This window comes from Heliangelus exortis, chromosome 19 (assembly GCF_036169615.1).
Source record: "Heliangelus exortis chromosome 19, bHelExo1.hap1, whole genome shotgun sequence".
Classification (NCBI taxonomy): Eukaryota; Metazoa; Chordata; class Aves; order Apodiformes; family Trochilidae; genus Heliangelus; species Heliangelus exortis.
Genome location: NC_092440.1, coordinates 7338131 through 7364896, shown reverse-complemented (window position 1 = coordinate 7364896; position 26766 = coordinate 7338131). Strand labels below are relative to the sequence as shown.

General features: G+C 42.6%; 1 protein-coding gene across 24 annotated transcripts in view; it reads left to right on the top strand.

The window, feature by feature from the left end:
• The window catches only part of FBRSL1 (fibrosin like 1), a 513458-nt gene that overhangs the window by 125471 nt on the left and 361221 nt on the right, over positions 1–26766 (top strand). For all 24 annotated transcript variants that reach the window (XM_071763661.1, XM_071763655.1, XM_071763656.1 and 21 more), the window contains exon 2: positions 11444–11644. In XM_071763661.1, coding sequence (XP_071619762.1) covers positions 11444–11644 — 201 coding nt within the window. The remainder of the gene's footprint in view (positions 1–11443; positions 11645–26766) is intronic.

Below are 26766 nucleotides of genomic sequence, written 5' to 3'. Positions count from 1 at the left end.
TGTTTTAAACCCCTTTCTGCTTTAGTGAGCACTGCTGGTTTGTTGTGTGAAATTTCCCCTTCTGCCCTTTTATCTGCTTTTTGAAATACAGTGTTCTTGATATCTTTTTATCTGCAGTTTTTACACTCATAGGGCTCCCTGAATTCCTTGCCAGGGGCTGCTTTGCACACAAAAGCAAGATTATCAGGGGCTACAAGACGGACTCTGTGGCCCGTGGGGTGCTGTGTTTGGGAACAGGGCAGAGCTGGAGGATTTTGCAGATATTGGTGGCACTTGGTTGCTTAGCAACAGCCTCCTGAGCTGGAGGTGACAGGGAGGATGCTTGCCCTGCTGCTGCCCCAGCTTCTCCACGTGGCCATGGGCTTCCCACTCGTGTGTGGGGTCACACTGCTCAGGTGCCACGGGGTGTGGGAATAGGGGCACCTGAGATGTGGGGGCACCAAGAATCTCTTTGGTTCCAGCTGTGATGACCCCCATGTTTACAGACAGCTGGGGTTAGGGCTTTATCAATAAAGAGTAGCTGTCAAATGCTTTTATAGCTATTTTTAATCTTGACAGCTCTTTGTATCACAACACCTGTGAGAGAGGTGCTCTGCAGCTCTCCCCTGGTTTTATGAGTACTTCTACAAACAGTTTTTAAGCCAGATATTTCATGTGGGGTTGCATTGAGAATTGGTGGCAGAGCCTGGATGAGGATTCAGGACCTGCTTGTTCTTCAGTGCTTGTGCTACTGCAGCAGTGAGAGTTGTTGGTTGTGTGTGGATGATATAACTGCCATGTCAGCTTTCCTGTTTCTGGTTATCTACACGAGGAAGCAGATAGCTGGTGGGGTTCTCAGCTCTGACGTGGCTTATTGAGAGCTACAAACAGAAGTAATCACGAGAAACCCTGCTTCCTGGGGTCTGCAGGCTTTTCTCCAGAGTCTCTGCTTGCATCTGTTCTGCTATAACCCTTCTCACATTGATGGGATTTTTTGGTTCTTGCCAAAGGATTATGCCCATTTGAACAAAAAAGGACTGTGTGCTACATCTGTATTTCTCAGCCTGTGATGTTTAGCATTGACAAGGTGCTGTAAACAGTAAATGAGGAGTAAAGTTAAGCCCTTAGAGACATGAACTGTGAGATGTACAAGGGCTCTTAACTAATTTGAGTGGGTTAGCAGTGATGAAAGTTGCTGCTCTGTATCATGTTTGAATTCCCTGTTGCATTTCAAGATCGAGGGCTTAGCAGCAAATGGAAAACTTTGCATGAATGCCCCTTTCTCTAGTTTCTGACTGGTAAAACCTTGTTCCAGACAGGAAGAAAACAGGCCCTGCAAACCAGCCAGCCTTCCGTTTCAGGTCTGGGAAGTGCAGATAGAGGTTTCTGGATCTGAAAACCAAGTATTGAGAGAAATTTGGAATTTAGCACGGCTGAAGGAAGTGGTCACATGGAGGCCCAGCTCAGCACTGCTGGCGTGGGGGGGGGGAACCCAAATCCTCTAAACATCAGAGAGAGTGGCAAAGCCAATGAAAACTTACACCATTTGCTCTGGATTTGGTGAGGCAGCAAGGAAGAGTGATTGACAGCACCTGCTCTGCTGAGGTCTTTCTCTGCAGTGGGTTATTGTCCTGTCAACTCTGCCTGCCCAAGGCCTTTATTTGACATGCTTGGATAAGGGAATCACATTTTGATTCTGCACATGTTCTCTCTGCAGCTTGCTGGTTATGTTTGCTCTTCAGCTTAAATTGCAGACTGTCCTGCTGAAGCATTTTCTCTATTACTTCTTCCTTAATGGCAGGTGAGACTAACCAGACAAAAGTGGAGATCCTTCAGTCTCTCAGGAACATTGATGAATGTGCTGACTTATCTGTTCCTTCTTGGATCATATGTTGCAAACTGATGTGCCAGGGAATTGGTGGTGTCATTTGTCAGTCTCACAAAAGTCTGTCTTCCTGTTAAGCACTGCTCTTGCCCTTTTTTTTTTTTATTTTTTTACTTTATTTTCATTTCCCAGAGGAAACTAGAATGGAAATGAGACTGAAATATTGGTCTCCTTTTAAAAAAATAAACCAAACCTTAAGGGCTTCCTATTGGAATGTGATGGGATTGGACTCCTATCTCTTAGCCTTTGAAAATCCCAGCTGGAATTATTTAATGTCAAAGCATGGAATTTCCCAGTGTGAAATTCATTGCTGGCTAAGGATGCACTGGGGATTAGAGAGACATCACTTTGCCAGGGTAGCCTTGCTGTCACTGCAGGAGACCTCACTTGCACAAAGGGACGTTTTCTGGTTTGTCCTGCTTCAAAGCTGAAGCTTGGGGATGAGATTCTTCAATTCCCATTGAGGTTACATGCTGAGTGACTGACAGCTGGATTTGGGCAGAATAAACCAGAGTGGGTAACACTTTGCACTGCCTGGGAATAGAGAGAAAAAAATGAGACGAGGGGGAAACATAATTTGCTCATTTTCATATTTGGTAATGGGACAGTTTGCTAATACTCTCCCAAAAGTTTTAAGACCACTTCAGAGTTGGGTGATTTTACTCATTTTGCTGCATGATAAAAGACTCAGCTTGCATGATTACAATTATTTGTTCTGGTCCAAAATTGAATTAAAATAAAAATCTATGATATGGAAGCCTGAAGTCTTGCAACGCTTTAGCTTAGATAACAGCAGTTTTTGAGGGTGTCTTCTTAATTTCAAAGCAGCTTGTATATAGAAAAAAACCCAGGTTGTATACAGAAAATACCCCAGGAGCATATTCAGACGCTGGGAAACCACTAAATGCTTTTTTTTTTTTTCCCTTCTGATCAAAGATGATTATTTTAAGTAGGCATCAATGTCTATGTGTTAGGGATTTATAAAGCACTTAAGCAAAATCTGGGCTGATAGCTGTGTGTGCATGGAGTGGTGTGGTGTTAACAAGGTGCAGCATTGTTTCTGAGAGTCATAAATCAGCAGTGGTTTAGGTGAGAGAGGGAGAGAGAGGAACAACTCTTAGTTGCATTTAAAAAATAACCTTTCTGGCCTCTCTTTCTGAACTGTTGATCTCTGTGTAAAAGAGGATTTGCCCTGCTGCTCTAATAAGAGTTGTAAAATCATATATGTGTAATTAGAGTTTAATAATGATTCGTGTGACTGAATCTACAGCATAAGCTGGTTCAAGTGATTGTGTAACCTTTTTGCATTGTGTTCATTATCTAATGTTGAAATAACAGCTGGAAGTTGAGATACTGACATGCAGTTTTAAAATTACAGAGCTTGAAACTGCTGCTGTCTGTAAACACACAAAAATCTATTAATGACCTTTGAGCTCTCTGACTGAAGATGTTTTGTAACATAGAATACATAAAAATTGCCTGCTACTACAGTGTGTTTCCCTTTTCTCAGAGATTGTCTAGGATATAAATGAATGCTTCATTCCTGACAGAGATATCAGAATATTTGGAAGTCCTAAGGATATATGGAAACATTTGGTTGCTGCTTGTTTGTTCTAGCAAACCAGTTACAGAGGAGCTGCTCCCAAGGCACATGGTGTGCTAAGCCACTTGATGTGGGAGAACATAGCTGCTGGCAAGACAGACAGCTGGAGACCTCTGTGCTACAACACTTGCCTCCTGCAACATATTTGTGCAAGGGTGGCACAGATGCACTGTCCTGGACTTCTAATTAGTGCACGTGACATTTAGAAAAGCATTTCTGTCCTGCTAGAAGTCACCTCATTTTAGAATTTTTCCTTTACTGTGAAATAATATGTTTTGGGCAGCTGCTCCTGGAGCTGTCTGCTGCCTTCTGCCATATTTCTTGTTGTTGGATCATTTATGTTTCTTCTCATTTGTTTCCTAGCCAAAAGAAACTACCAGAGGACTAATTATTTAATCCACATTCTAGACCTCATGACAGCTGAACTGAAAATTGTTGCCTACCACGGAGGGCAACTGCAGAATTGTTAAAATGTACCTCTAGTGTCATAGTGTTTAAACACAAATTAATTTATCATGCAGCACCAGGGATTAGGATATGGCTCTCTTTTTTCTTCCGGAGACTCTCACCCCTACAGCAGTGTTGGCAGAAGTGAATTTGCAAAGCATTTGCCTCCTTCACCATGGTGTTGCTTGGCTTTGTGCAAGCTGTGTCAAACTGCAGCTGAAGCTCAGCTCAGCTGCTGCTGGAGACCATTCATAACTCTGCTCCACAGCATCTTTGGGAATGGCATCTTTCCTGGGAGAGTGGAGGGAGGAGGCAGTCTCAAAATGTCTGCAGCTACTTCCAGAGTGAACATGTTTGAGGCTGTCACCTTGTGGGAGGTTTGTCTGGAGATTTCACTGCCTGAAAGTGAGTGCTTTTTTCATGGCTGTATTTTGAATGTAGGGACCAAAAAAATAAGTGGAGACAACACATGTGGCTGTGTCGGGAATCCTAGAAAAGAGATTAGAACTTTGCATTTGTGTTTTGTGGGTGGAAGCTTTGAATTGCTTAAAAAATCAGACCAGAGATTCTTGTCACCTGTAAAATGTTGGGTTTATTACCTCTTGGAAGGGTTCTTTGCAAGACAGTGAGGGTTTGCAGGAGCAGCACTGCTGGAGCAGTCATTCTGCAGGAGGCACACACCATGCTCAGCATTCATCCCCAGCAGTCTGGCTGTGCTGCTGAAATACGTAGAAGTAGGTGCTGTCAGATGAACAGAAGTTCTTTACCAGATCCTCCCTACACTACATAAACTGGGCAGGCTGAGCCCCAAGTCCTCCCTGAAAGCAGCTTCAGCCAAGATGTACTTTGATCTGCTGTGAGCTGGGCAGGTTGGCCTTGTGGGGCAGCAGTGGCAGAGCCTTTCAGCACACCTGCACTTTGGAAAAGCTGGGATTTTGCAGTTTGCCTCATTTCATCCACCTGAAAATGGTGCCCCAGCTTCCCTTCAATCATTCAAGCTCCCCTGCTCTCCGACACACTTTCTGCTGACAGTAATTCTGTGAGCACTCCTTGGGCATTTGCTGCCATCACTGGAGGAAATACTGATGGCTTGAAATGGGATCGTTTCCTTTCTGATGGACAGCAAGGACCTGGGGGAGTTCTAATAGCTGCAGAGTCTGTCTGGTAGCAGGTAGCAAGGAAGATGGGTGCAGATCTCTGCAGTGAGGCACCCACAGGCTCTGAAGAGGGAATTGGAGGAGAAGGAGAAAGCTGTGGCTGCCTTCCTGTTGAGTTTGCAGAGTGTGGCTTAAACCAGTAGATTTTGGATATCCATCTCCCCAGCGGGTGATGGTGGAGAAAGATTTACACTCAAAAAAAAACATGGACAGCCGTATTTGTGCAGATTTCCTTGACCTCATACTAAAGAGAAAGTATTTGCTGTGTACATTCTTTCTTTCATTTCCCCCTAAATTACTGTTAAACACAGTTGAACAGTTTAACAAGCGCTCTGTTTCCAGGTGCTTGGTGCTACCCTGGAGGGAGGGGACTGTTTATTTTCCCCTTCAGTAATTAAGAAGGAAGAATACCACCCCCCTTCTCCCCAACTTTTAAAGAGTTACTGCTCAGCACTTCATCAGTCAGCTCTTAGGCAATCAAAACCTTGTAAAATCATTGTGGATTGAAATGCATTTCGAAGAGTGATACTGACTTTCTTTTTTATAATTTTAGTCTCCATTGTGTTGAGGTAACATGTGTCCAAGATGCCTTTCCTTAGTACAGCGTCTTCAAGGTCCTTGCAGCAAAGGTCTTAATTCTTGGGAGACATAACAAGTGGGCATTTAACAGAGTACTGGCAGCTCACTCTTCTGCTCTTCACAGGTGACAGGAATGCAGTCTCTGGTAATAAATTTGACTGTTTCAATTACAGTGAGTTTCTTGGTTCATCCACTTTTATTTTTAAGTTAAATCATGTATCATAAACCTGCAAAGCAGTGGCAGCCTCAAATGTCTTAACATTTCCAAAGTTGTCCTGTCAAAAAGTCATCTTATTCTTGAGCTAAACATGTGACAGGGTCAGAGCAAACGTGGTGTGTTTTAAAAAGCAAGACCCAGACTCATCTGGAATATGTCAGCTACAAAAGGAGAATTGCAGTCTAAGGTTAAACAAGCAAGGATTTAATTTGCAATCATTTTAATTGATATTGATTGTGTTGCTTGAAGGTAGGGTCAAAGCAAGAGAATCACTTCAAATCTAGCTTTTGTTTAGCTCTGTAAAAAAGCTTCCATGGCTTTGACTGAAAGGCTAGGGCTTCAGTTACATTTTTAGTGAAGCTTGCAGTAGGGGGAAAAAAAAAAAAAAAAAAGTGTGTTATATTACAGGAGAAGTGAGATCTTCCCCATCCATGACCGTGGCATCCTGCTGGCTGGAGGGGCAGCACCCTGCCTGCCCTTGAGGCTGCAGCCAGATGGGGCTTCCAGCCAGGAGCTGCTGTGCCAAGCTGTGGGCTGGTCCTACCTTCCCCTTCACTGCACTCCCCGTGTGCTCCTGCCCCTTAGCTTTCCAGAGCCAAGCTCTTAAACTTCTCCTTTCCAATCCTTAAAGTGTGCTCCTGCTTGGTTTTTAAGATGTCCACTTGAACTTTCTGCCTGTTCACCACACTGAGTTCAAATTCAGTCGCCTTGGTGTGGTCATACCTGATACCCTGTGTTAGGATTACCTCTTACCCCATTTCTTTTTTTTCTTTTTTTTTTTTTTTTTTTTCTTATTGTTCACCTCATTTCATTTGCCTCTTAGCTGTTCATCTTGTGCTGGCTTCTGTTCTTGCAGTGATTTCTCTCTCTACAGACCCTTCTTCAAATCCATACCTTAATTTCTTTCGTATGTTTCTCATGTGGATCTCTAATATTATCTTTCCATTTGATTTACTGTCTCCTGTTGCCATCTTTATGCAACTAAACAGACAGATTTCCCTCAGTAGAGGCCCTGTAGTTGTGATGTGCTTTGTCTCCTTAGAAAACCTGAGAATATTAAGTCTATGTTGCTGTTCTATAAACTGGGCGTCAGGTCAATAGGAATATTTTTAAAGTGACCTAATTAAAAATAAATCTGTTTCAGTTCTTCTCTGAGCCAGGATCTCTCCCTGAACTATTAAACAAACACATTTGACAACACTGCTGCTGATTGCATGGTAAAGCTGATATAAGGAGAGATGGTGCAGAGATCCTCAGGGGCTTTTCCATGGCAGTTTTGCTGAGAGAAGCTGGAGGCAGAAGCAGGGACAAGCAGGGTCAATTTCAGAGGCAGCAGTGGGTTTTTTATTTCATTTGAGTGGATCCTTCTCCTGTTTGCTGTTCAATGGGGTATTGCACATTGCCCAACGTAAGGAATGAGTGCTGCAGTGAAGAGTTGTAGAGAGAAGAGCTGGAGGCTGTTACCCTTCTGGGAAATCAGCACATCTAATCTGGCAGAGGCACTCTGAGGTGTAACCAGTCCTTGGCTGCATGTCTCAGCCTTGCAGTGTCCAATGGGCCTTGGGGATGGGCAATTGTAATGGGCTTGATTTCACACCAAGGCTGCAATTTGACCTGCTGCTTGAGGACTGAGAGTACTTCTGAACTGGAGGTGTTATTTTTGTCCTCTGCACCCCAGCAGCATGCTTGAGGTTCTTCATCGAGCTGTGTGGTTTTTGCACTTTTTTTTCCAGGTTCTTTAAGTGTTCCCTCTGTATGAAAGGTATTTACAACCCCCTACATATTTTGAGATCTCAAAGAGCTGTGTAAACTCAGAGGATTAAGGCAGAGTTTGAGCTGTCCTGAGCAAACACACACAGTGGTAACTCCAGCCAGCTGATGGCTGGGGTTGTGAGCTTGGGCCTGGGGTTGTGAGCTTGGGCCTGGGGTTGTGAGCTTGGGCCAGAATCCTCTGGGTCTCATTGTTATTTCCTGAGCAAACAGCCAGCATGGAGCCTGCTGTGCAGAAGTCTCTTGCTCTGGCATTTTAATGGTAAGAATGGTCTCGTTCCAGAGCCAGGGGCTGTGCACCCAGATTATTCCCAGCTTTGTTTATAAACTGAGCAGCGTGCACCTTCTGTGTCTTTGAAGACTGCAGCTGTGCCGTGGTGACAGAAGAGAAATGGCTTTTGAGGAGGGAGTGTTAGGAGTGATGAAGAGTGTCACCACCCATGCTGCAGGCAGAGGTGCAGTTACGTGACTTCAGCTTGGGCCAAACAGCAATGAAGATAAAGCCACAAAGATTTTTCATATGCACTCTCAAAATCTGTTGCAGAGTCCAGGTTACACACTTGAGTTGCTGGCCTGAACTGAGCTCTTTTGGATCTTCACAGCTACTGGTGTGCAAGTATTTCAGGTAGAACTGGAGGAGGTGCCATAACTACATTTTCAGCTCAAGTGTTCTTTGCTATCTCTACATCCAAATAAGCAAATGGGGAGATGAAGTCTGTGTGTTTCAGAGAGTAACTGCCTGAAAGGAGGCTCTGAAGAAAAGCTGAATTTTTCTTTACCTGTAACTGTGCAGCCAATTAGAACCATCTGCTCTCTGTCTGCAGCCCAGACAGACGAGAGGCTGCAGATGGAGAGGCTGTAGCCTGCCCTGGAAGGTGTGAGAGAGATTCCTAAGTGAGGACAGGTAGGAGACAGCCCTGGAAGTAGTCAGTAGTAAGGAACAAGAAACTTCTGTATATTCTTGAATGAGAAGAGAGAATGGGTCTGGATCCACCAGCCTAGTCTGTAGAAAAGGGGATTTATTGGCTCTGACAAGCTGGGTCTGCTGACTCCTGGGCTGGGCAGAAACCCCCAGGCTGGTTGTGGAGACCTTTTGACTTCAGGGCCTGACTTCTGTGTGAACTCTGGCTTTACGTGACATGCAGAGTACAAATGCAACTTGCTGGCCTGGACTTGTCTGGGTGGAAGGCTGTAGTGGAGCAGTTTGTCAGAAGGCCAGCCTCACCTGCTGGCTGGGATTTCTGGATTCAAGTCAAGGTGCATCAATAAATGTTGTTCACTGTGGTGATATACTGTATATTCTGTATTAAATTTTCCAGCAGTTGCCTGTGCTTAACCACAGATACACATCAAAAATAGTAAGCTCTTGTGCTAAGTGAGGTCCCCAACTTGGAGGTCATAAACTTTAGTAAAAGAGTAATCACTGGAAGGCTTTTTTTGAGTAGAATAAATAGAAAGGAAACAAAGGAGGCAAGAACAGAAACCCCATTAGCCCCCTCCTGCTCCCGGCCTGAGGCTGCAGAGTTCTGCATTTTGCAGGGTGGAAAATTGCCCTTCAGTCACCCTCTGTCAGCAAGGAGAAGCTGAACTGAGTATCCACACTTCCTATCTGCTGAAGTGGGGAGGAAGAGGACTGTGGAATAGGTTTCCTTGTCATGAGGCCAAGGAACTTGGCTCCTTCCCCACAGCTGCCCCAGACCCACTGAGATTCTCTCCTTCTGCATTCCTTCTGCTAGAGGCAAGCAGCAGCCTTGGCTACCAGGGCTTGGGTCTTAATTCACATTTGTTTGGAAAGTGCTTGAAACTCTTGGATGCAAGTGACACTACAAGTGAATGCATTATTGCCTTGGCTTTGACCCAGCTATGACTGTATTCCCTGAATTAATTTTGCTAGTAGCTCAGTGATGAGGCAAACCTTAAGTCTCCAAACAAAATGGGGATAAAAAGCCAATTTTTTTAAAGGATTTATAGGATACAGTAAGGGGAAAACCACAGATTTCCAGACTCTGTGGTGAATTATCTGAAACCAGCAGTGATTGTGCTGTTGGTACAAGTTTCTGACCAGTTACTACAACTTAGCATTTTGATTTCTACCTCAGCAGCTTCCCAGTTAATAGGACAATGTGACCTTCTTTAAGTAGCATCTCAAACTGCTCTGAAGAGTGTTATCTTAAAATTAAAAACCAAAGTGAGCAACTAAACACTAATTTGTATTCTGTGTTTTATCACTCATGGATGATAATGTCAGAAAATAGTTTTCCTTGCTCTTTCACTAGTAAGAGATTTGGCAAGCTGAGCTGTGTTCTGGTGTGGTTTTCACCTCTGAGACAGTGTAATTTGGTTTAATTTGGGGGTGGGGGTTTTGCAGCTTGCTGTATGTATGTGTGCTTCAAGAGGAACTTGCTAGCCATGCAGAACCCTTCTGAAAGGTGGATGGAGATTGAGTGCTGTCTAATTGTCTTTGATCCAGTGCTGAAATAGGAAACAGCTGTGTGTATTTTATCATCATGATTCAGATTTCAGGTCTCTGTGACCTGAAAGTGTCAGAGCATCATCCTGCTTCCCAGGGAAGGGTAACTTCAAGCAGGGATTTGGAGTGGAATGAGCATGTTGCACACTGAGGCAGTCGGTGCACTAATTGAAGGAGGGGGGAGGAAGTAATCTGGAGCAATCAGCAGGGCATTCCATCCCAGTTCCTCATTTTATTTTTTGTTGGGCTGTAGTTTTTTTGAGAGGATGGAGAGCTAATGGCTCGTGCAGTACTGAAGGTGTGTGTCCTGTATGGGGAGCTCCATTCGTGTGGGATACAAATATCCATAGTGTAATTGCTTGTGTCACAAGTGAGGGGTTTAGAAAAATTTCTGTGGCTGGAGTTGACAAATTTTGGCATGGCAAGCAGTGTTTTTTAAGCATCTCCCAATCTGATATATTTACCCTGAGTAATTGGGACAGAGATTCTGCAAAACATTCTATAAAGGGTTCAGTTTTTATTCTTGAGCATGCAATAGAAGACATGGGGGAATAAATTGTCTAGCAGTAGTGAAGGAAGGTCCTCATGATTTGGCATATTAGTTCTTAAACTCTTTTAATGTGTGGTGTCTTGGGGTAGAGGCTGATACATTGTCACCAAGTGTTCAGCTTTCAGGCCTCAAAGATGCCAAGGATAGGAGTAATTCCCTTCTCTGATCTGGCTTCCTATGTTAATCATTATGACACAACATGCCTGCTTCTGAAGTGTGCTTAGATTGTGTTTTATAGTCCAGATTCAGGGCAGACACTTAACACTTAAAAGTGTTCAGCCTCTGTTATGTGTTTAGATCCCATTGATCTCAGCTTGCTTATTGAATGCAGGGGAGGCTTTAGAAGTGCATTTCTCCATATGAATGCTACTGTGAATCAGAGACTGTCAGGCCCAAGGGAGGGGGGAGAGGTGTCTGATTTGATGCTTTCTGAGATGAGAAACTAAACAAAACCCCAGTCTGTTTCAGTTGAACAGTTTTTCCTTTAAGGTGCTGATTTGTTCACGTGCTGTTGACCTATGGTGTGTGAATTAATCTGAAGCAAACTCATTTTCATAACCGGTTCCAGCATCTCTGAAATTAATCAAACCCACAGCCTGGAGAGTATCCATCCTCATCTAATCTAAAATTACTGTTTGCATTGTGCGTTCCTAATTATTCATCTTAAATCATCTCTGGAAAGAACATGCTGCCTTGTTTGTGTTTTTATTCAGTATTTATTCTGCTTAATGATTAAAAGTAGCCTCAAAAAACTTAAAAGAACTTTTTTTTCTTTCTCCTTTACAGAAGGACATGTCACTGAAGCCTCAGGAGCGGAAGGAGAAATGGGAGAGGCATCCAGGAAAGAAACCAAGAGAATCTGAAAACTGTGTGTCTGCTGAGCCCAGTGAAAATGGCCATAACAATGATGCTGGGAGCTCTGAGAGAGAGGCAGAGAGAGGCAAAGAAAGGATGAAGAAGAAACTTCCCTTGAAGCTATCCAAACAGGTAGGGAAATGGTTTTTCATCTGAAGTGCCTGTATCACGGTGTGGGTCACTGTGAAATGTCCTGCTGGTAGGTTGGGGTTGTTAATGTTCCTCTGGTAACTTGTGCTGGTGAAAAAAATGTCTCCTAGATGATGTCTGGCCAAGTGCACAAGTCCTGCATTATGGGCAAGTTTCATAATGGAAGACCAGGTGTGTGAGGGAATGTAGGAAGGAAGGAGGAGACCTTTCTTGTATCCTGCAACTTCGAGGCAGTGCAGTAATTACACCATAGGTTTGAGGCTTTTAAAGTCTTAGACACAAATGGAAATAATTAATTGGAATGTGGCCTTCTTTGGGGAAGATGTGCTTACTAATGTGCACCTGGAGGTTGCAAACATGACTATGTATGTCTCATGAATCAAGTTTATGTGCCCCTAAAACAGTATGTTGAGAAGGAGATAATATCAGAAGTATTTTAGAAGTGGGAAGACAGTTTGGAGGCTGTTGTGCTCTGGGGAGTCATTTCTCTGTGTCCTTCTAAAATGTGGTAGAGCATTAATGAATTAAGAATTCTCATGCTGGAGGGGATGATTGCAGACTCCCATCTGAACCACAGTGTGTATCAAGCCAAGGAGGTGACAAAGAAGAGGCACTGTGGCTTGCAGGCTATTTATCACTTAACTGCTTCTCAGCAGGGAGATTTGTTGGTGACTCAGTGCTAATTCATCAGTTTGAAACCCACATGGCACAGCAACCTGTATCTATGATCAAACACCTTCCCAGTTGTCCATTAACATTGGGCCAAACGGCAGCCAGTGGGAAAATCAGTGTACTTGACCCTCCATCATTTGTTCTGAGCTAAGGAGTACTATGATGAAAAAATATTTTTTCTTCTCTGTGATGCAAAGAAAAAAAAGAGCTGTTTAACATAAACACACCACCTGTTCTGTGAAACTAATTCTGTATCTGTGCCAGGCAAAGGAAGGTTGATTTGTCCAGTTACTGGAAGTGTTTCTTCCTATTTTCAGTATTTTAGGATTTGAAAGGATTCTTAACGTTATCTAAAGTACCCCCTGCATAATGTCACCACCACACACAAGCTTTTGTGATTGTGTTGTAGCATCCCCCTTCATCACATTTTAAGTTACAAATTCCAATCATTTCCCCACGGGCCCATCCTTTGGTGGCTGAGCGTTCTCATTAACAAAGCAGCAGACTCTTTTTTTCTTCTTCTATTATACCAACTACTTTTTAAAGTAATGGGTATAATTCATTTGATGTAAGGATGTTAGTACCCTTCTGCTTGCAAATATTTAGGTAGCAAATCCTGTACCCATGCACTCCCAGTAAAATATTTGCCAGCTTTTGTTTCTTTTAACTTCCCAAAGTGATACTAAATGTTTTGGTTTAGACTCCTCAGTGTAGATGTAGTTAAAATACAATGTTTCTTGTTTGTTTTGCTAGTGACAGGGTTTCAGTTCCCCCTCTGGTTACAGGTGCGATGAGTTTGTGCCCAAATATTTACTCTGCAAATTAAAATGAATTTTATTGCAGATGAATAGATGCATATTGTAGATTTGATGTAAGCTTGAGCAAATAGGATCCTTTTCTTGGCCTCCAAACCCACGAAGTGCTAAGTATGTATTTCCCCAGAAGTCCTTGGCTTTGGTATAAAATGTTAAGAAGCAATAATGCTGGATGTTGTTCCTTGTGCTTCATCAGCTCCTCTGTCTCTGCCTTTGTGAAGCAGCTGTTGTGTCAGGCTTTTTTATTTATGTGCAAAGGCTCCAAGCACCCATCCAGCAATGATGGCAAAGTAAAAGTAAAGCTGGCTCACTGTCCTCTCTAGTCCTGGAGTAACCTTACAGATGTTGATGCAACTGAGAAGGGTGCAATGTGAATATGGGCACAAGGAGCACCTCAGGAGGTCATTAGGTCTTGATTGCCTCCAAAATCTCTCTAACATGAAAGCCTGGCTTGAATAAATCCTCTGTGGGTTAGGGAGTTCCTTCAGGTCTAAAATGATGCTGCTGGAACTTGGGAGTGTTTCAGGCATTTGCAGCATTGGGGATGTGTGGGGCTGAGCTCTGCCTGGAGCTGGGCTGAGCTGGTTCCTCTCCTGCTGCAGAGGAGAGAAAGGGTTGTTAGCATCTTCAGGAAATTTAAAACTAAGCTTCAAGTTGTTTTTTCTACTAGGGATTTCGTGATGCTTCCATAGAAACCTGTAGGGTAAGATGTTTCCTTACACCAGCCAAACTTCAGTTTCTGTAATTATCTGCTGCTGTCTTAGTTTACCAAATCTTTATTATTTGTATTTCAGCTTTGAAAAATGAGGACATTGTTATCTGTTTCTCCTGGCTAGTATTTGGCTGCCATCAGTGATTAAATAGGGTATTTGCTGCCACATTCATGAAAACCTGAATTCATCTTTCATTGTTTAGTTTGTTTTGGTTTTTTCTTTCCTGTAACAAACTTCAAAAAGAGCAAGGAGCTAAAATACTGAGTATAAAACAAAGCCTGTGGTGGGTGACTCATTAATACACTGTGACTCCTTAAACAAGTCACACTTAGAATACATCTTCTATTGAAAAAGGAGGGTTTTTAAAATATCTTTTATTATCCTAGCTGATACAGACAAGTTTACAGCTCTGTAAGGCTGATGAAAGTAACAGCAAAATCTGAGCTAGATAAACTAGGCTATTCTTAGTTCAAACTAATTATGTAAATAATGTAGACAAGTTCAATCATTTTTCCTTTTTTTTTAATAACCACAAAGTTCACACCTAGAATTCTGGCATTTCCTGCCAAGCTGTCTAGACAAATTGGCTGTAATATTAAGTTTCCTGGAATTTGGGGGTGATTTTGCATCTCAGGGTTATTAAACATAGGTTTATACCTAATTTGGAAAGCTTACAGTAATTAATGCTAATTATATTGAGATGTTGCTTAGAAATTACTGTTCAATTTGAAGCTTTCCTTATACTCTCATCCCTTCTCTTCACAATGCTCCTGAATTGTCATTTTTTTCTATGCAGCCTACTCTAATAAATCAAATTGGGCATTATAATTATGGCATTCTGCTAATCCTTGTAGAGAGGTACAAAGTGATAAGCTGATGTGAGTGCCAGGTTGTCTGCTTTGTTCAGAAAATTAGATTAATACTTCAGTGCTTTTGAGAAAGCATCCAGACTACTATTGCTCCTGAATATTTGGTTCTTCTGTACCTCAGGGTAAGAGGAGAGGGTTACAAGAGCCAGTCTGTCCTTTGCAGCCTGTTACTCCAGCTATGTATAAAAACTCAAGCACATTTATTTATCTCCAGCTGTAACCAAGCAGTAACCAGGCATTTCATATTTATCTCCAAGCTGTAACCAGGCATTTCAAATAGTCATAGGTTCTTTGGCCAAAGATTTCTCCAGACTTAGGGCTGTTACCAACACTTATGCAGACTTGAATCTGCTGCTTCAAGGTAGAATTCAGCAAAACCTTTCTGTCCCAGGGGTGCATCAAGGAATGAGAAAGTGTTTAAACTGTGAGATAATTTAGTGTAGCCGGAGGGGCCTCCAGTAAAGTTTGACCCTTTGGAAGCGTGTAGTGGCCTCCACCACAAAAGCACTTTTTGAAAATTGAATCACTGACCATTTTTTAAAAGCTATGTCCAAGACTAACAGTGGTTTGAGGAAGGGGGTCCCAACCAGAGCTGCAGGCAGTGACAGTGGGGGACAGGAACCCATCACTTCTTAAAGGATTCCTCTGGTTGGATGGATAATTCACTTAGAGGAAGAGGCAGATATAAGATAAATCCTCTTATTTCCAGTTACACTTCCTTATTCTTAGTCATTCTTCCAGGTTTCAGAGAGTAACCCTTTGAACTTTGAGTCTTTCATTAGCTTGAGCTTCTTCTCTGGTTTCATTTGTGGAGTTGTTTATTCCTCTGAATGGCTGAGTAGCCCGGGATCACCCTGGCTGTAGAACAGTGGGGCTTGGGGGTTTTTTGGAGCTTCAGGACCCGTTGCCATTTCTGTACGTAGACTAAAACTGAGCTGACTGCCTTGTAAAAAGAATTAGGATTTACAGGAAAGAGTTGCTGATATTTCAAGTTAGCTTAACCTCAGTCTCTGTGATTAGTCAGCTTGGATGCCTGACAGTGTATTGAATATGTTTAGATGCTAACTGCTGCTCTAATAACACTCTGTTCTGCAAATAGTCATTTGTCACCAAGATGAGTGTCTTACACCTCCTCCTTCCTTTTCTCACCCACTGTTTAAATCACACAAGATGAGGAAGAGGCTCAAGGAAGCTGAGGAGAACAGGGTGGTGTAGCACGTATTTAGCACTTAAAAATAGCGTGCTGGGTTTGGAGCATGGGAGGAAAGGGGAAGAAAGCTAACACTGTCATCTTGCTCTGGAGGTGTGACATCTCTGTGACTTCAGCAGAGCTTCCTTGAGGGAGGGAAAGCAGAGTCAGTTCTTGTGTCTCATTCACTCCCCGGCCTTTGTCAAACTGCTGAGTGTTATTAATGATTAATGTATGATGTTGAGGTGGCTCTGGCTGGACTGAAACTGCTAAATTATATTAACATGTTTGATTGCCTCTTCATGTAATTTTTCTGAGATGCTCATCAGCTCATTATCCAATTGGAAATAACACCCTCCCCACCCTAGGAGAGCACTGCTCTGAATTACTGTGGATCTAAAGTAAGGGTGATACACAAAGTCATTTGCCATCCAGGATGCACATTGTTTCTTCTAGGTGAAAATCAATAGCTTGTCTTCAAACCCATCACACATCCTTGGTCACATGTTGTCCATGGTGGTGGAAGTAAAGAAAGGCTGTGGGGCTTTTCCCAAGACAGAAACAGTTTAGAAGCTTCTGTGGCTCATCAAGTACCTTGTGTGGAAAGTTTCTTTCTGTATCGTACTGCTTGTGCTGGTTGGGCAATAGGAACATGCAGTTGCTTGATTTTTATCGGTGTTTTCCAGATAATTATGAATGGAAAACTTGGAAGTACTTTTGAAGCCATTGGTGGACTGGAGGTAGAATGTTTGCTTGGTGATCTGGAGTTCAGAGACTGAAATGTGTCTTTGTTAGCTGAAGTTCAGCAGCCATGTAGGAGAGTTAGTCCAAAAAATTACCCTTGGAGTCTTTGCAGACCAGGGGACAAGTATGGATTGGGTACTCCTGTCCTTCCATACCTTAATAATCTACTGTTTGGAAGTGGAATTGTGTCTGAGTGTAACAGCAACTTAGGGTTTTCCTGCAGTGTCTCAGACTGTTAAAAGCAAATGAGTTCTAGGCAGCCAATTTAGAGAAGGAAAAAAAAAAAAAAAAAAAAAAAGCTTACCTTTAATGTGGGTTTTGGGGATTGGTTTGGTTGTGCTGCTTTGGTATTTGCATTTCACTGCTTTTGAACACTGAAATTATATAAGCCAGTTTCTTTTTGTTTGTAATTGATGTTACCATTTTTGTTAGCAGGTATTGTTATTTAAATGTTCTTTGAAACTAAACAACAAAGCAAAAAGGCAAAAAAGACCGTTTTCTTTTAATCAGTAAAATGTTGCTTCATGTATTGCTTCAATCCAGGAGCCATTCCTACCTTCATAAGTACAAGAATTTACAATTGGACATGAAAGCTCTGTACCAATTATGGTTTGAAATACACATTTATGATTACTCAGAGAGCTGGGCTGCTAACATAGCCCACACTGGCTGTCTGCAGGCTCACTGCAGCCGGGCTGTCTGGAAACCTGGGCAGGTGGCTCTGGTGGGTGCTCTGATTCCCTTCACCTTGAGCCAAAGCAGGTAATAAAGGCCTCTCTGCTCCCGTGGCGGGGTGTCCTGCCCTGCTCCAGCAGAGCCTTCTCAAGCACATGCTCACTTTGACACATGAACATCCTCGCTGGCTTCAAAGCTCTTAATAAGGTTGTAGTGCCAGAGGCCCAGTCCCGGGGGGCTTTTGGGGGAGGTCCTGATTCCTGGCTGAGCAGGGCTGCACGGCACAGACACAGATGGCTTCGCTTTGCTCTCTCACACTAATCCGCAAGTGCAGAGACTTCACAGCTGCCTGAGAAACCACTGGGGAGTAAGAGTGCAAAGCACTGAAATGGGCAATACAGTATTCTGTCATTAGGTTTGCTAATCCAAGGTCTAAAATCAGCCTCTTTTCAATCAATAGCAATCTGTTTGCACTGTCAGGAACTAATGTAAAAATCTGCTTTAAGTCCTGGTTAGGCACTTGGTATTCTGCTTTCTGCATCACAGTAGAGGGGAAGCAATGGGCATAGCACAGCAGTGGCAGGAGAAGGAAAAAATATTTTCTAAATAAATATTGAATGCTTATTTCCCAAATGAAACCCTGCTATTACAAAGAAATGCTGTTGTTTTTGCAAAATTTATCTAAGAATTTGTTGAGATTCTCGAAGTGGCTGCAGAACCCATTCTGCATCAGAGGGGGAACTTCATAGTGTGTTTAGTTTCTTCAGTGTTTCTTCAGAATGCTGAACAAACCTTGCAAAAATAAAGTTTGTGTTACAGATACGGCACAGGTTGCACACAGGATTGCAGCCACCTTTTGAGAGATACAGAACAGGGTCCATAACTGATCTCTGTAGGATGCTGTGCTGCAGGACGAGTAGTGCAAACCAGTGCCATAAGACCATTGGGAGCTACAGCAGCATAAGACCTTTTTTCTAAGCTGGAAAAATGTATTTCAGAATCCTCTGCAGTTCTAGTAGGAAGACATAGTTGAGGAGACCATGTTTATTAGAATTTGGGGTAAAGGTGGAGAAAATCCATCTGGTTTTATACCAGTGCTGAAGCATGAAACTGAAAAAGTGTGTTTTGGCTGCTGGGAGTATAACATGTAGGAGAACACAGCTTTGTGGTTTTCACTGATGTAGTGAAATACTTTTGTGGACCAGTGGGCTCCTCTCACTTGCCCAGCCTGCTCTTGCAGGACTTGCCTGATCCTCCCAGAGCAGCTCAGCTCCATGCTGGGTCAGGCAGGGGATGCTCACCTGGACCAGCACCTTAGTGCTGTGGACTTTGCTTCTGCTTGGGTGGGGGCTGCTCATGGGTGGCTTTGAGGAGAGGGATGCAGTCTCTTGTCACACACTCTGCTCCCTGCTTTGTCATTAAGGTTCACACCACTCAGGATGGGATCAACCCTGCTGCCTTCAGAACCCAGCTCTGATGCTTTGCCTGCACCATTGGTTTCTACCCTCTTTGTCCTTGCTTGACCTCTTCTTGCTGTCCCCATTCACCTCTCCCACTGATCAATATGTAGGCACCAGTGATGTGTTCAGGCTTCCAGATGGCTTCTGGCATTTTTAAAGTGTTGGAGCAGGTACAGAGAGCACAGTGATAACCACACTGGATGCTACTGGTGCCTCTTCTGCATTGGGGCTGCTTATGGGGCTTCTCTAGTGGAGCTGAACCAAACAGTTTTGGGGGGTCTTGTGTCTCCACCTCAGGTCCCCATCTGAGAAGATGTGGGAGCTGCAGACCTGGGGAACTCCAGAGATTTCTCAACTCAGCACTCTGGAGGAAGTGAGGGGTCTGGGGTCTCACAAGACTGATCCCTAGCAAACAAGGAGTAGCTCATCTAACATTCCTGATGATTTTGAAGTTAAAGGTCTGAAAATTTAAGTGGTAGAAAGATAGTGAAGTCACACTTCTACAGCGTGAGAGAGTTGTCTGTATGTGAAGAATCAAACCAGTTACAAGGTCCATGTTTTAAAACTTCTGCAGATCACCTTTAACTTCTCTGCCTGCTGTTAGATGACTGCCTAAGTATGTCGGGTCACATTTATTTAAATATAGCCACAGACAAGAGCAGAAAAAAGAAACAAAGCAATCCTCTCTTCTGGCTGATGTTCTGTAACTAGCTGTGAATGAATCTCATTACAAGGACTTCTTTTGAAAGGGAGAAATAAAGAGGAAATTTCATTGTAGCAACTTATGTGGCATCAGACACAATAAAAAGGGTTGTTGGTGGTCATTGGTTACATTGTTACAAAAGAAGAGCTAAATGGGTTGTAATTTAGAGAAGGGGATTTAATTACATGAAGTAATTTACAGGAAGCTATAACCACTTGTATCTTTTTCTCTGAATTTAATTGGTTGACACAATGCACAAAGTCCTCTTTCTTTTCCTTCTTCCCTCCTCTTTTTTATTTTTATATATTTTATTTCTTTGTATGTTTGCTTTTGGAGAAGAGAAGGCACTAAGACAGAGCACTTCTGTTTTCTCTCTTGATTTTAGCAAATTGAAGAATGGAGAAGCACAATGCTGTTTGAATGGTGCTTTGTCTGTGGGTAGTCCTGGTAGTGTGTGCTGTCAGGATCAATTCAGAGAGAATTCAGAGGTTTTTCTTGTACATCTCTTCATGATGGTGAGATAGGGAATGTTCTGAGTGTCCCAGGAGCTGTGGAGAGCCCCTTTTCCTGGGTGGAATGCAGATGCTGCAGAAGAAGCCAGGACCTAGAAACAGCTGAAGCAGCCATGGCCTTTTTGGATGTTGTTTTCCTGGTTTGGACAAAAAGTATCTAAAGGGTTTTTCCATCCTGATTTAAGCACCAGCTGCCTAATATTTAGCAAGCTTTGCACAGATGTTTGGGAGCCCCTGTTCTTGGACTTGCACCAAACGACTGCAGCAAAATACACAGCCCCTGAATGGCAACAGGTAGGGGATGATAATCCCTGTTATTTTGGGGTCGATCACATGTTTTTGTGTGTGTTTGTGAAACAGGCGTAGTAGATGTAGAAGGACAATATTCTTCCTCTAGCATGCTTATTACTGTAATAAACTAAAGCTCTACAGCTCTAGTCTAAATCTCAGGTGATTTAAAACAAATATAAAAATGACATTCCAGTGTCACCTGAGCTTGTGGCAGAATGATTGTATTTTTCATGAGATACTTTTACTTTCAGCATGCAGAACTTGTCCTTGCTTGCTGCTGGCCATGCTTTTCCATTTTTCCAAGAGACCTTTGGGATGAGTGCACCAGGAGCCAGAGCAGAATCTCTTTGGCAGCTGCCCATCTTTGCCTGAAGTCATTTAATGGCCCTGGTCCAGTTCACTTGGCTTTCCTCTGGGAAAGGTATCGAAGATAATGCTGGTTTCCACCTCTCAGTACCTCTCACCTCCCAGACTGCAGCTTCAGGCTGTGTTACCCACATCCCTCGACCTCCTTTCAGTGTGGTTCTGAAGGGAGCTGATTTTCATACTTGTGCCTGATGGATGCTTTCTGCAAGCTGTTGAGAATACACACAGCTTGAGGAAGCCTGTCTTTGGTTTGAAGACATCTCTTAGGTGAAATAAGCACTTGTTTATTTCCTTTTAGTCCTTCAAGCAAGGTGACCAGTAGCTCTTCAGGTGAATGCCTTTGCAGTATTTCTTTGGCAAAGACAGTCCATGAAACTCTTGCCATTTTCTCTAAAGGAAACAGAAGAAATAAATAAAACCAGAGGGAGTTTGTGATAGATTTAAAGCACTCCCAAGCTTCCTGATTCAGGGACTCCTAAGGCATAGTCAGGTATGTATGTATCTTTTTACTCAAGGCTTGAAATATGCCCTCTCTCTGTGTAGGTTTTTCCAGCTGTTAGCACTGTATAGTGATTCTGATTTTTTTCTGAAGTTGAGCCTTGAAATTTTTTTTTTTTTTTTTTTAAATCCAATCAAAGAGGATATTTAAAATGTTAAGTTTAGGAATTAGGCATATAAACTCATATATATATATGTAGTTTTCTCTTAATTTCTTTACAATTGGAGTTGTTGAGATTACAAAGCAAAGTATTATTTGCGTAGCTGCTGGGTTCTGAAAGTTTGTGTCTAAAGTGAATTATGTAAATATGTGCCTGGTTTTTGATTTAATACCAAATGTTTCATCTCTACCTTTCCTTCCCCATCCCACTGCCTCCTTGTTTAAGGCTTTGATTTCAGCACTGGGGAAAGGAGCACAGGCTCAAGTCTTCCTTCAGCTTCAGATCCAGTGCAAGCTCAAGTTGTAGACTGGTAATAGGTTTCATTTTGCACTCTCTGATGTTTCCTCTTGCAGCCCTGCTTGAGTCACTGACACTGAATAGTAAAAACAAGGAAGAAACCTTTTCCAGGGGAAACCTTACCCGCTGGAATAATATTGCTCCAAGGACAAGGTAGTGGATCCAAGCAGTGGATGCTGTCCAGGGCAGCTAGAATAACAGTGCTGGGATGCAAACCCTCTGCTGCTGTAATACTGCAGCCTCCTGGAAGGAGGTGCTGGTTCTCGGAAAGTTGTCTTTCTGTTGGTTCTCTCGAGTGGCTGTAGAACAATAATTAGTCATTTAACATGACATTTATTGGCTGTAGTGTCAGTCATAGGTATCTTCTTGGAGTTAGTGTCTCAGTGCTCTAGAATTGGAGATGGTTTAGCTGGTCAGGCAGGTCTGCTGTGGAGCTTGTCTGCAGCTTTGGGAAAAAAATTAATGTTCTTTCCAGTAATTTTTCAGCTCATATGGAGCAATTTCAATGTACAAAGGTGTAAGTGGGGATGACTCAAAGGAAGGCAGCCATATTACAAATTTTGCCTGAATTTAGGTTTTTTTAGCTTACTCCTCATTTGTACATGTCTTCCATGTGCATGCTGCCAAACCCTGTAATATGAAAATAAGGAAGTTACATAGGAAATGGTGCCTATAGCAGTGAGCAAAGTCTAGATCCACAAAACTTGAACCCCATTCTAAAAAGCTGACCTCAGAATTTTCCCAGCTCTCCTGCTGAAGAGACTGGGCTGGCAGCACAGCCCTGAGCAGGACCTGGGGAGGTGGGGTGCAATGGTTCTGTTCCCTTTCAGATGCCTTCCCCATTTTTGTCTCTCGCTTGCCTTGCGCCTGGCTCGTTTTGTTCATAAAGCAGCTTGTAATTGAGTGTTTGACAAAGAAGTGTTTACAAGCAGTGTTTCTTGTGCATAACTGTCTAGCTGAGGGGAATAACAATTTGGGTCTGAATTTCAGCCCTCCTTTGTCACTGTCGTATCATCCTCGGTGACAGTGCTGTCTCTGCTTAAAGAGAAAGCTGGATTCAAGTGGTTTCAGGATATGGCACCAGAGTGGGGAATTCATGTTCTTTGCACAACCTGTGACTGTTCCTAGTGGCCCATGCTCATGTTTTTTTCATGGGATGGTTTTGGACTGCACCAGGGTGTGTGCTCATTGCTGTGTGTGGTGACTTCTGGGTTTTCAGAGGTGGAGTCTGCTAACTTAGGGGGAATTTTATTCCAGTCTTATGAAATGTAAGGGTTGGGAGGTTGCCAGGTTGTAAGCCTTTTCTAGCCATCGTGTGGGGTGAGATGCTGTAGACTGTAACAGTCCTATTCTGGGATACATGCTCAAGGTCAGTCTTCATGGGTTGAAAGCTCCAGTGCAGACAGGACCTCTGTTATCAAAATAAAAGGCTCACTTAACTATTGCTCAGAAGGAAAGGACTCAAGCTTTTCAGTTCAGGCAGCATGTGGGTGTTTTAGTTGTCCATGCCAAAACCCTTCTGTAAATTATGCCAACTGGGCAGGGTGTGGAGGGAATAGAAGCAATGAAGTTATGCATGAGTAAGGAACAGCTCAGGCTTCATTTATACCCATTATAGGTTATTCACAAAGGCTACTCCTTCTTTTTTGGGGGGAAGGGGGATGAGTGAGATGCCTTTTAAAGGGGCTGCTCATTCTATGTTTGCAGGAATGACAATTACATTGCAATGTCTGAAGTGATGGGAATTGGCACATAAAAAATAAGCAAAGAGAATCCCAGGAGTTACTGACTAAAAGCTGGAGGCACCTGGAGCTCTGTCTGACTCTAAATTGTAGGGCTGAGTGGGGCAGTTCCCACTGACATCAGTGTCACTCTGTGACTAAAACTCACACGTAGAGAGGAAAAGAAATCACAATGTATGAAATGAAAAATCATGCAATGGAGCATGAGTAGGAGTGGTTCTGGGCCGTTGTGGCCACTGAGAATAACTCTTTCCCTGCTGCTTGAATGCAAGCAGGAGGTGATTTCTGTAGCAAGTCTCCTGCTTTTCTGGGTATGGAAATCAACTTAACTGTTGATTCTGATCTGCTGAGCAAAAATAGATAAATAGTCACAGCCTTGCTGACAGACTAGGAGCAGGTAAATGTGCTGGCTGCACTGCTGGGAGCATCTCTGAGTTAGCTTTACTACTTGTCAGAGGGCTTTGACCACAGCAATGTATTGAACTGGTAAATTCTTGTTTAAAGAAAACCCTGGGACACTTGCATCCAGAGTGTCTTTTTTTTGTTCTCATGCAAAGTAGCTTTGCAGGTGTTTTTCTCAGACATCTTCCTAGTCCCCTTAGCTTTCTTCTGAATCATCCTCATGCATTCAGTAGCTTGGTAAATAAACAGTATGTTTTTCTGTGCCTGTACAAACGCTGGGCTCTTACAGTTCTTTGCAGCTAGGTATTCCCTCCCTGTTTACCTGACTTGTCAAGAGAGAGAAGAAAAATATCTTTGTGACAGCTTTTTTTTTTTTCCCCACTTACAGTGAAGCAAAGGAATAAAGGAATTATTTTTTTCCAGACAGTCTACCCACAGCAGCAGCACCAGAGACCTCTAGTAAATTGATCAAGGGACACATTTGACCTTAGGGCTGCTTGTTAGAGAACATTGTTATAGGCAGGTTGTAATAGCAGATGTAATAAAGTATACATTGGCCCAGAGAAAAAAAAATAGTAGTCTGATTTGTGCTGGGGGTGTGTGTGTGTGTGTGCATGTTACTTAGTAGGAACTGAATTGCTGTCTGGCAGCCTTGGGTCACCTCAAATAAGCATAAGCCTAAGGCAAAGCCAAAGGCAGACAAGTTACAGAATAAGTTGTATGGGAATTGGACAAATACCTGGTTGTTATTGTGTATTGGAACAGAGAGCACAGGGAAGAATTGTTTTGATGACAGGTATTTCAATTTCAAAATTAAAAAATAAAATGTGAGTTATGTCCAGAAGTCAGTAGTGATGTACACCCTAGAGGCTTGCACTTGGGTAGCTCTGCCCTTAACTGGGAGAGGAGCTTTGGCTTTTGGACCTGAGGAGCTTGGAACAGCAGCTGTTGGATCTTCCTCAGAACCATCCCCCTGAGAAGGGCTGGGTTAGGGGGGTGGAAGTGGGGGCTCTTGTAGGCTTGTGAAGCCTTTTGGTAAGAGCAGCTTGGTTTAAAAAAAACTCTCTGTGACTCAAGTCTTGTAAAAGCAAATAAAAAATAGATGCTCTTAAATGACCACCACAAGGATTCAGTTAGACAAGAGCCTTAATCTGTAACTTATTGATACAGTTTGCTCCTCACTCACTTAAGCGTTTGCATGAATCCCACTTACCAGTTTTCTTTTATATCCATTTTCTTCATACCTCTTACTAGAATAAATGTTTCTTCTGTTTTTGATGGGCAAATAAAATGCACAAGCTGTTGCAAGATGGATGTTGTGCTCCATTAATGGAACTGAAAATAGGATTTCTGATCATTTCAGAGGCTTCCTTCTGTGGCATCATGTCCTTATTTTCTAATAGCTATTATTTATTTATTTTGGCAGAATGTCTTTAACTTACATTGGTAATGACAGGATTTTCTACTGCTTCAGCTATATTTATTTGCAGAATATAGAAAGTTGGGAGTTTTTTGCAGTGTTCAGCACCATGTGACATATTGTTCAGGTATCTCCTCCGTTCAAAGCCCTGTTGAGATGCTCTGTAATTGTTTAAGGTGTATATGCTAAAACTGCTCAGTCTGAAAGGCTTTTTCAGTCATTTTATGCAACAAAGACTGTTAATGCAACCATACAAATGAGAACCCTAAGTTAATTCCTAGTTAAGTATTGATGTAGTTGTTGACTTGAAGCTTGTTCTGGCTAAATTAGGATTTAATCAGTAAAAGTCAATATTTTCCTTCTACCTATTGAAAAACTGTTTCCATTGCTGAACTATATGTGTTAAAATAAAAATTCACAAGTGATCTTATCTTGTTCCGTGTCAGATCCTGGCTTTCACCTGGTAATTGCTCCATAAGGAATTAGCTTTCATGTGATATTTTTATTTCTGAATTGAATAAGAATCTTGGTCTAGAGCACAAAGGTAGTTAGTATCTGAGTTGTGGTTTGGGTTTTGTTTTTTTGTTTTTGTCTCCAGACAGTGCAGACAGGTAATTTTTAAAAACATTTCTCCTCCTCCTTCACAAAAAATACCTCTGTCTGGGAGAGGAGAAGCTGTATTCTTGCCAATAGTGCTAACTGGTGGAGTTGCTGAAATGAAAGGATTTATGGTACCAAGTTCTGCCACTATATTGTTGGGATAAATTACTTGGCCATCCTTTGTCTGGGTGCTTATCTGTAATATGGAGATAATAATTTTTACTTCCTTTCTAAAATGCTTGCAATATACAGAAGGGGACACGATGATTATTTTATTACCATCCAGGAAAACACAAGGCTGTTTTTTCAGCCTAAAGGAAGGGAGGATGTCATTGCTGTAGGAGTCTTATTCTGGCTATCAAGACTGAAAGGCCTACTCTTAAGGTGTGAGCTGACCCAAAGCATGGCAAACTGGTTCAAATGGAGGATGTCAGACACATCGCTCCATCCCAGCTGGTATTTCTGCATCATCCCATCTGAATGTGCCCCATCAGGTGCCCCAGGATGGATGCCAGCCTCACTTTCCATTGCTTACAGGTGCTGAGCACAGGGATCAATAATTCAATCCACCAAGAAAGCTCCAGCAATTGTTAAGGATGAGCTAATGCTGGTATTAATGTTGGTATTAATCATCTCATGATTGAGAGCTCCAGATATGAATACTGAGGGTGTTACCACAGTACAAGCCCAGGGAAGGATCTTGATAGCAAACCTGCTGGGCCAGTTTTCTAGCAGAAGCATTTTCTTTTTCCTAATCATAAAGCCTCCAAAGGTCTTCTAGGGTGAAAAGCTGGTTAGAAGTACTGAGTGTATAATTTTGTGGTTTTCTGTCTTTAGCAACTGGCTTCTTGGGAAGCTTTAGGAAGGAACAGATCCACTTGCATTTGTTTGACAAAAAGGCTCAGGTATCTATTACTCTGAAACAGCCCCACTTCATTGTGCAGCTTAGAGTGTGAGATGTACATAAAAGTGATT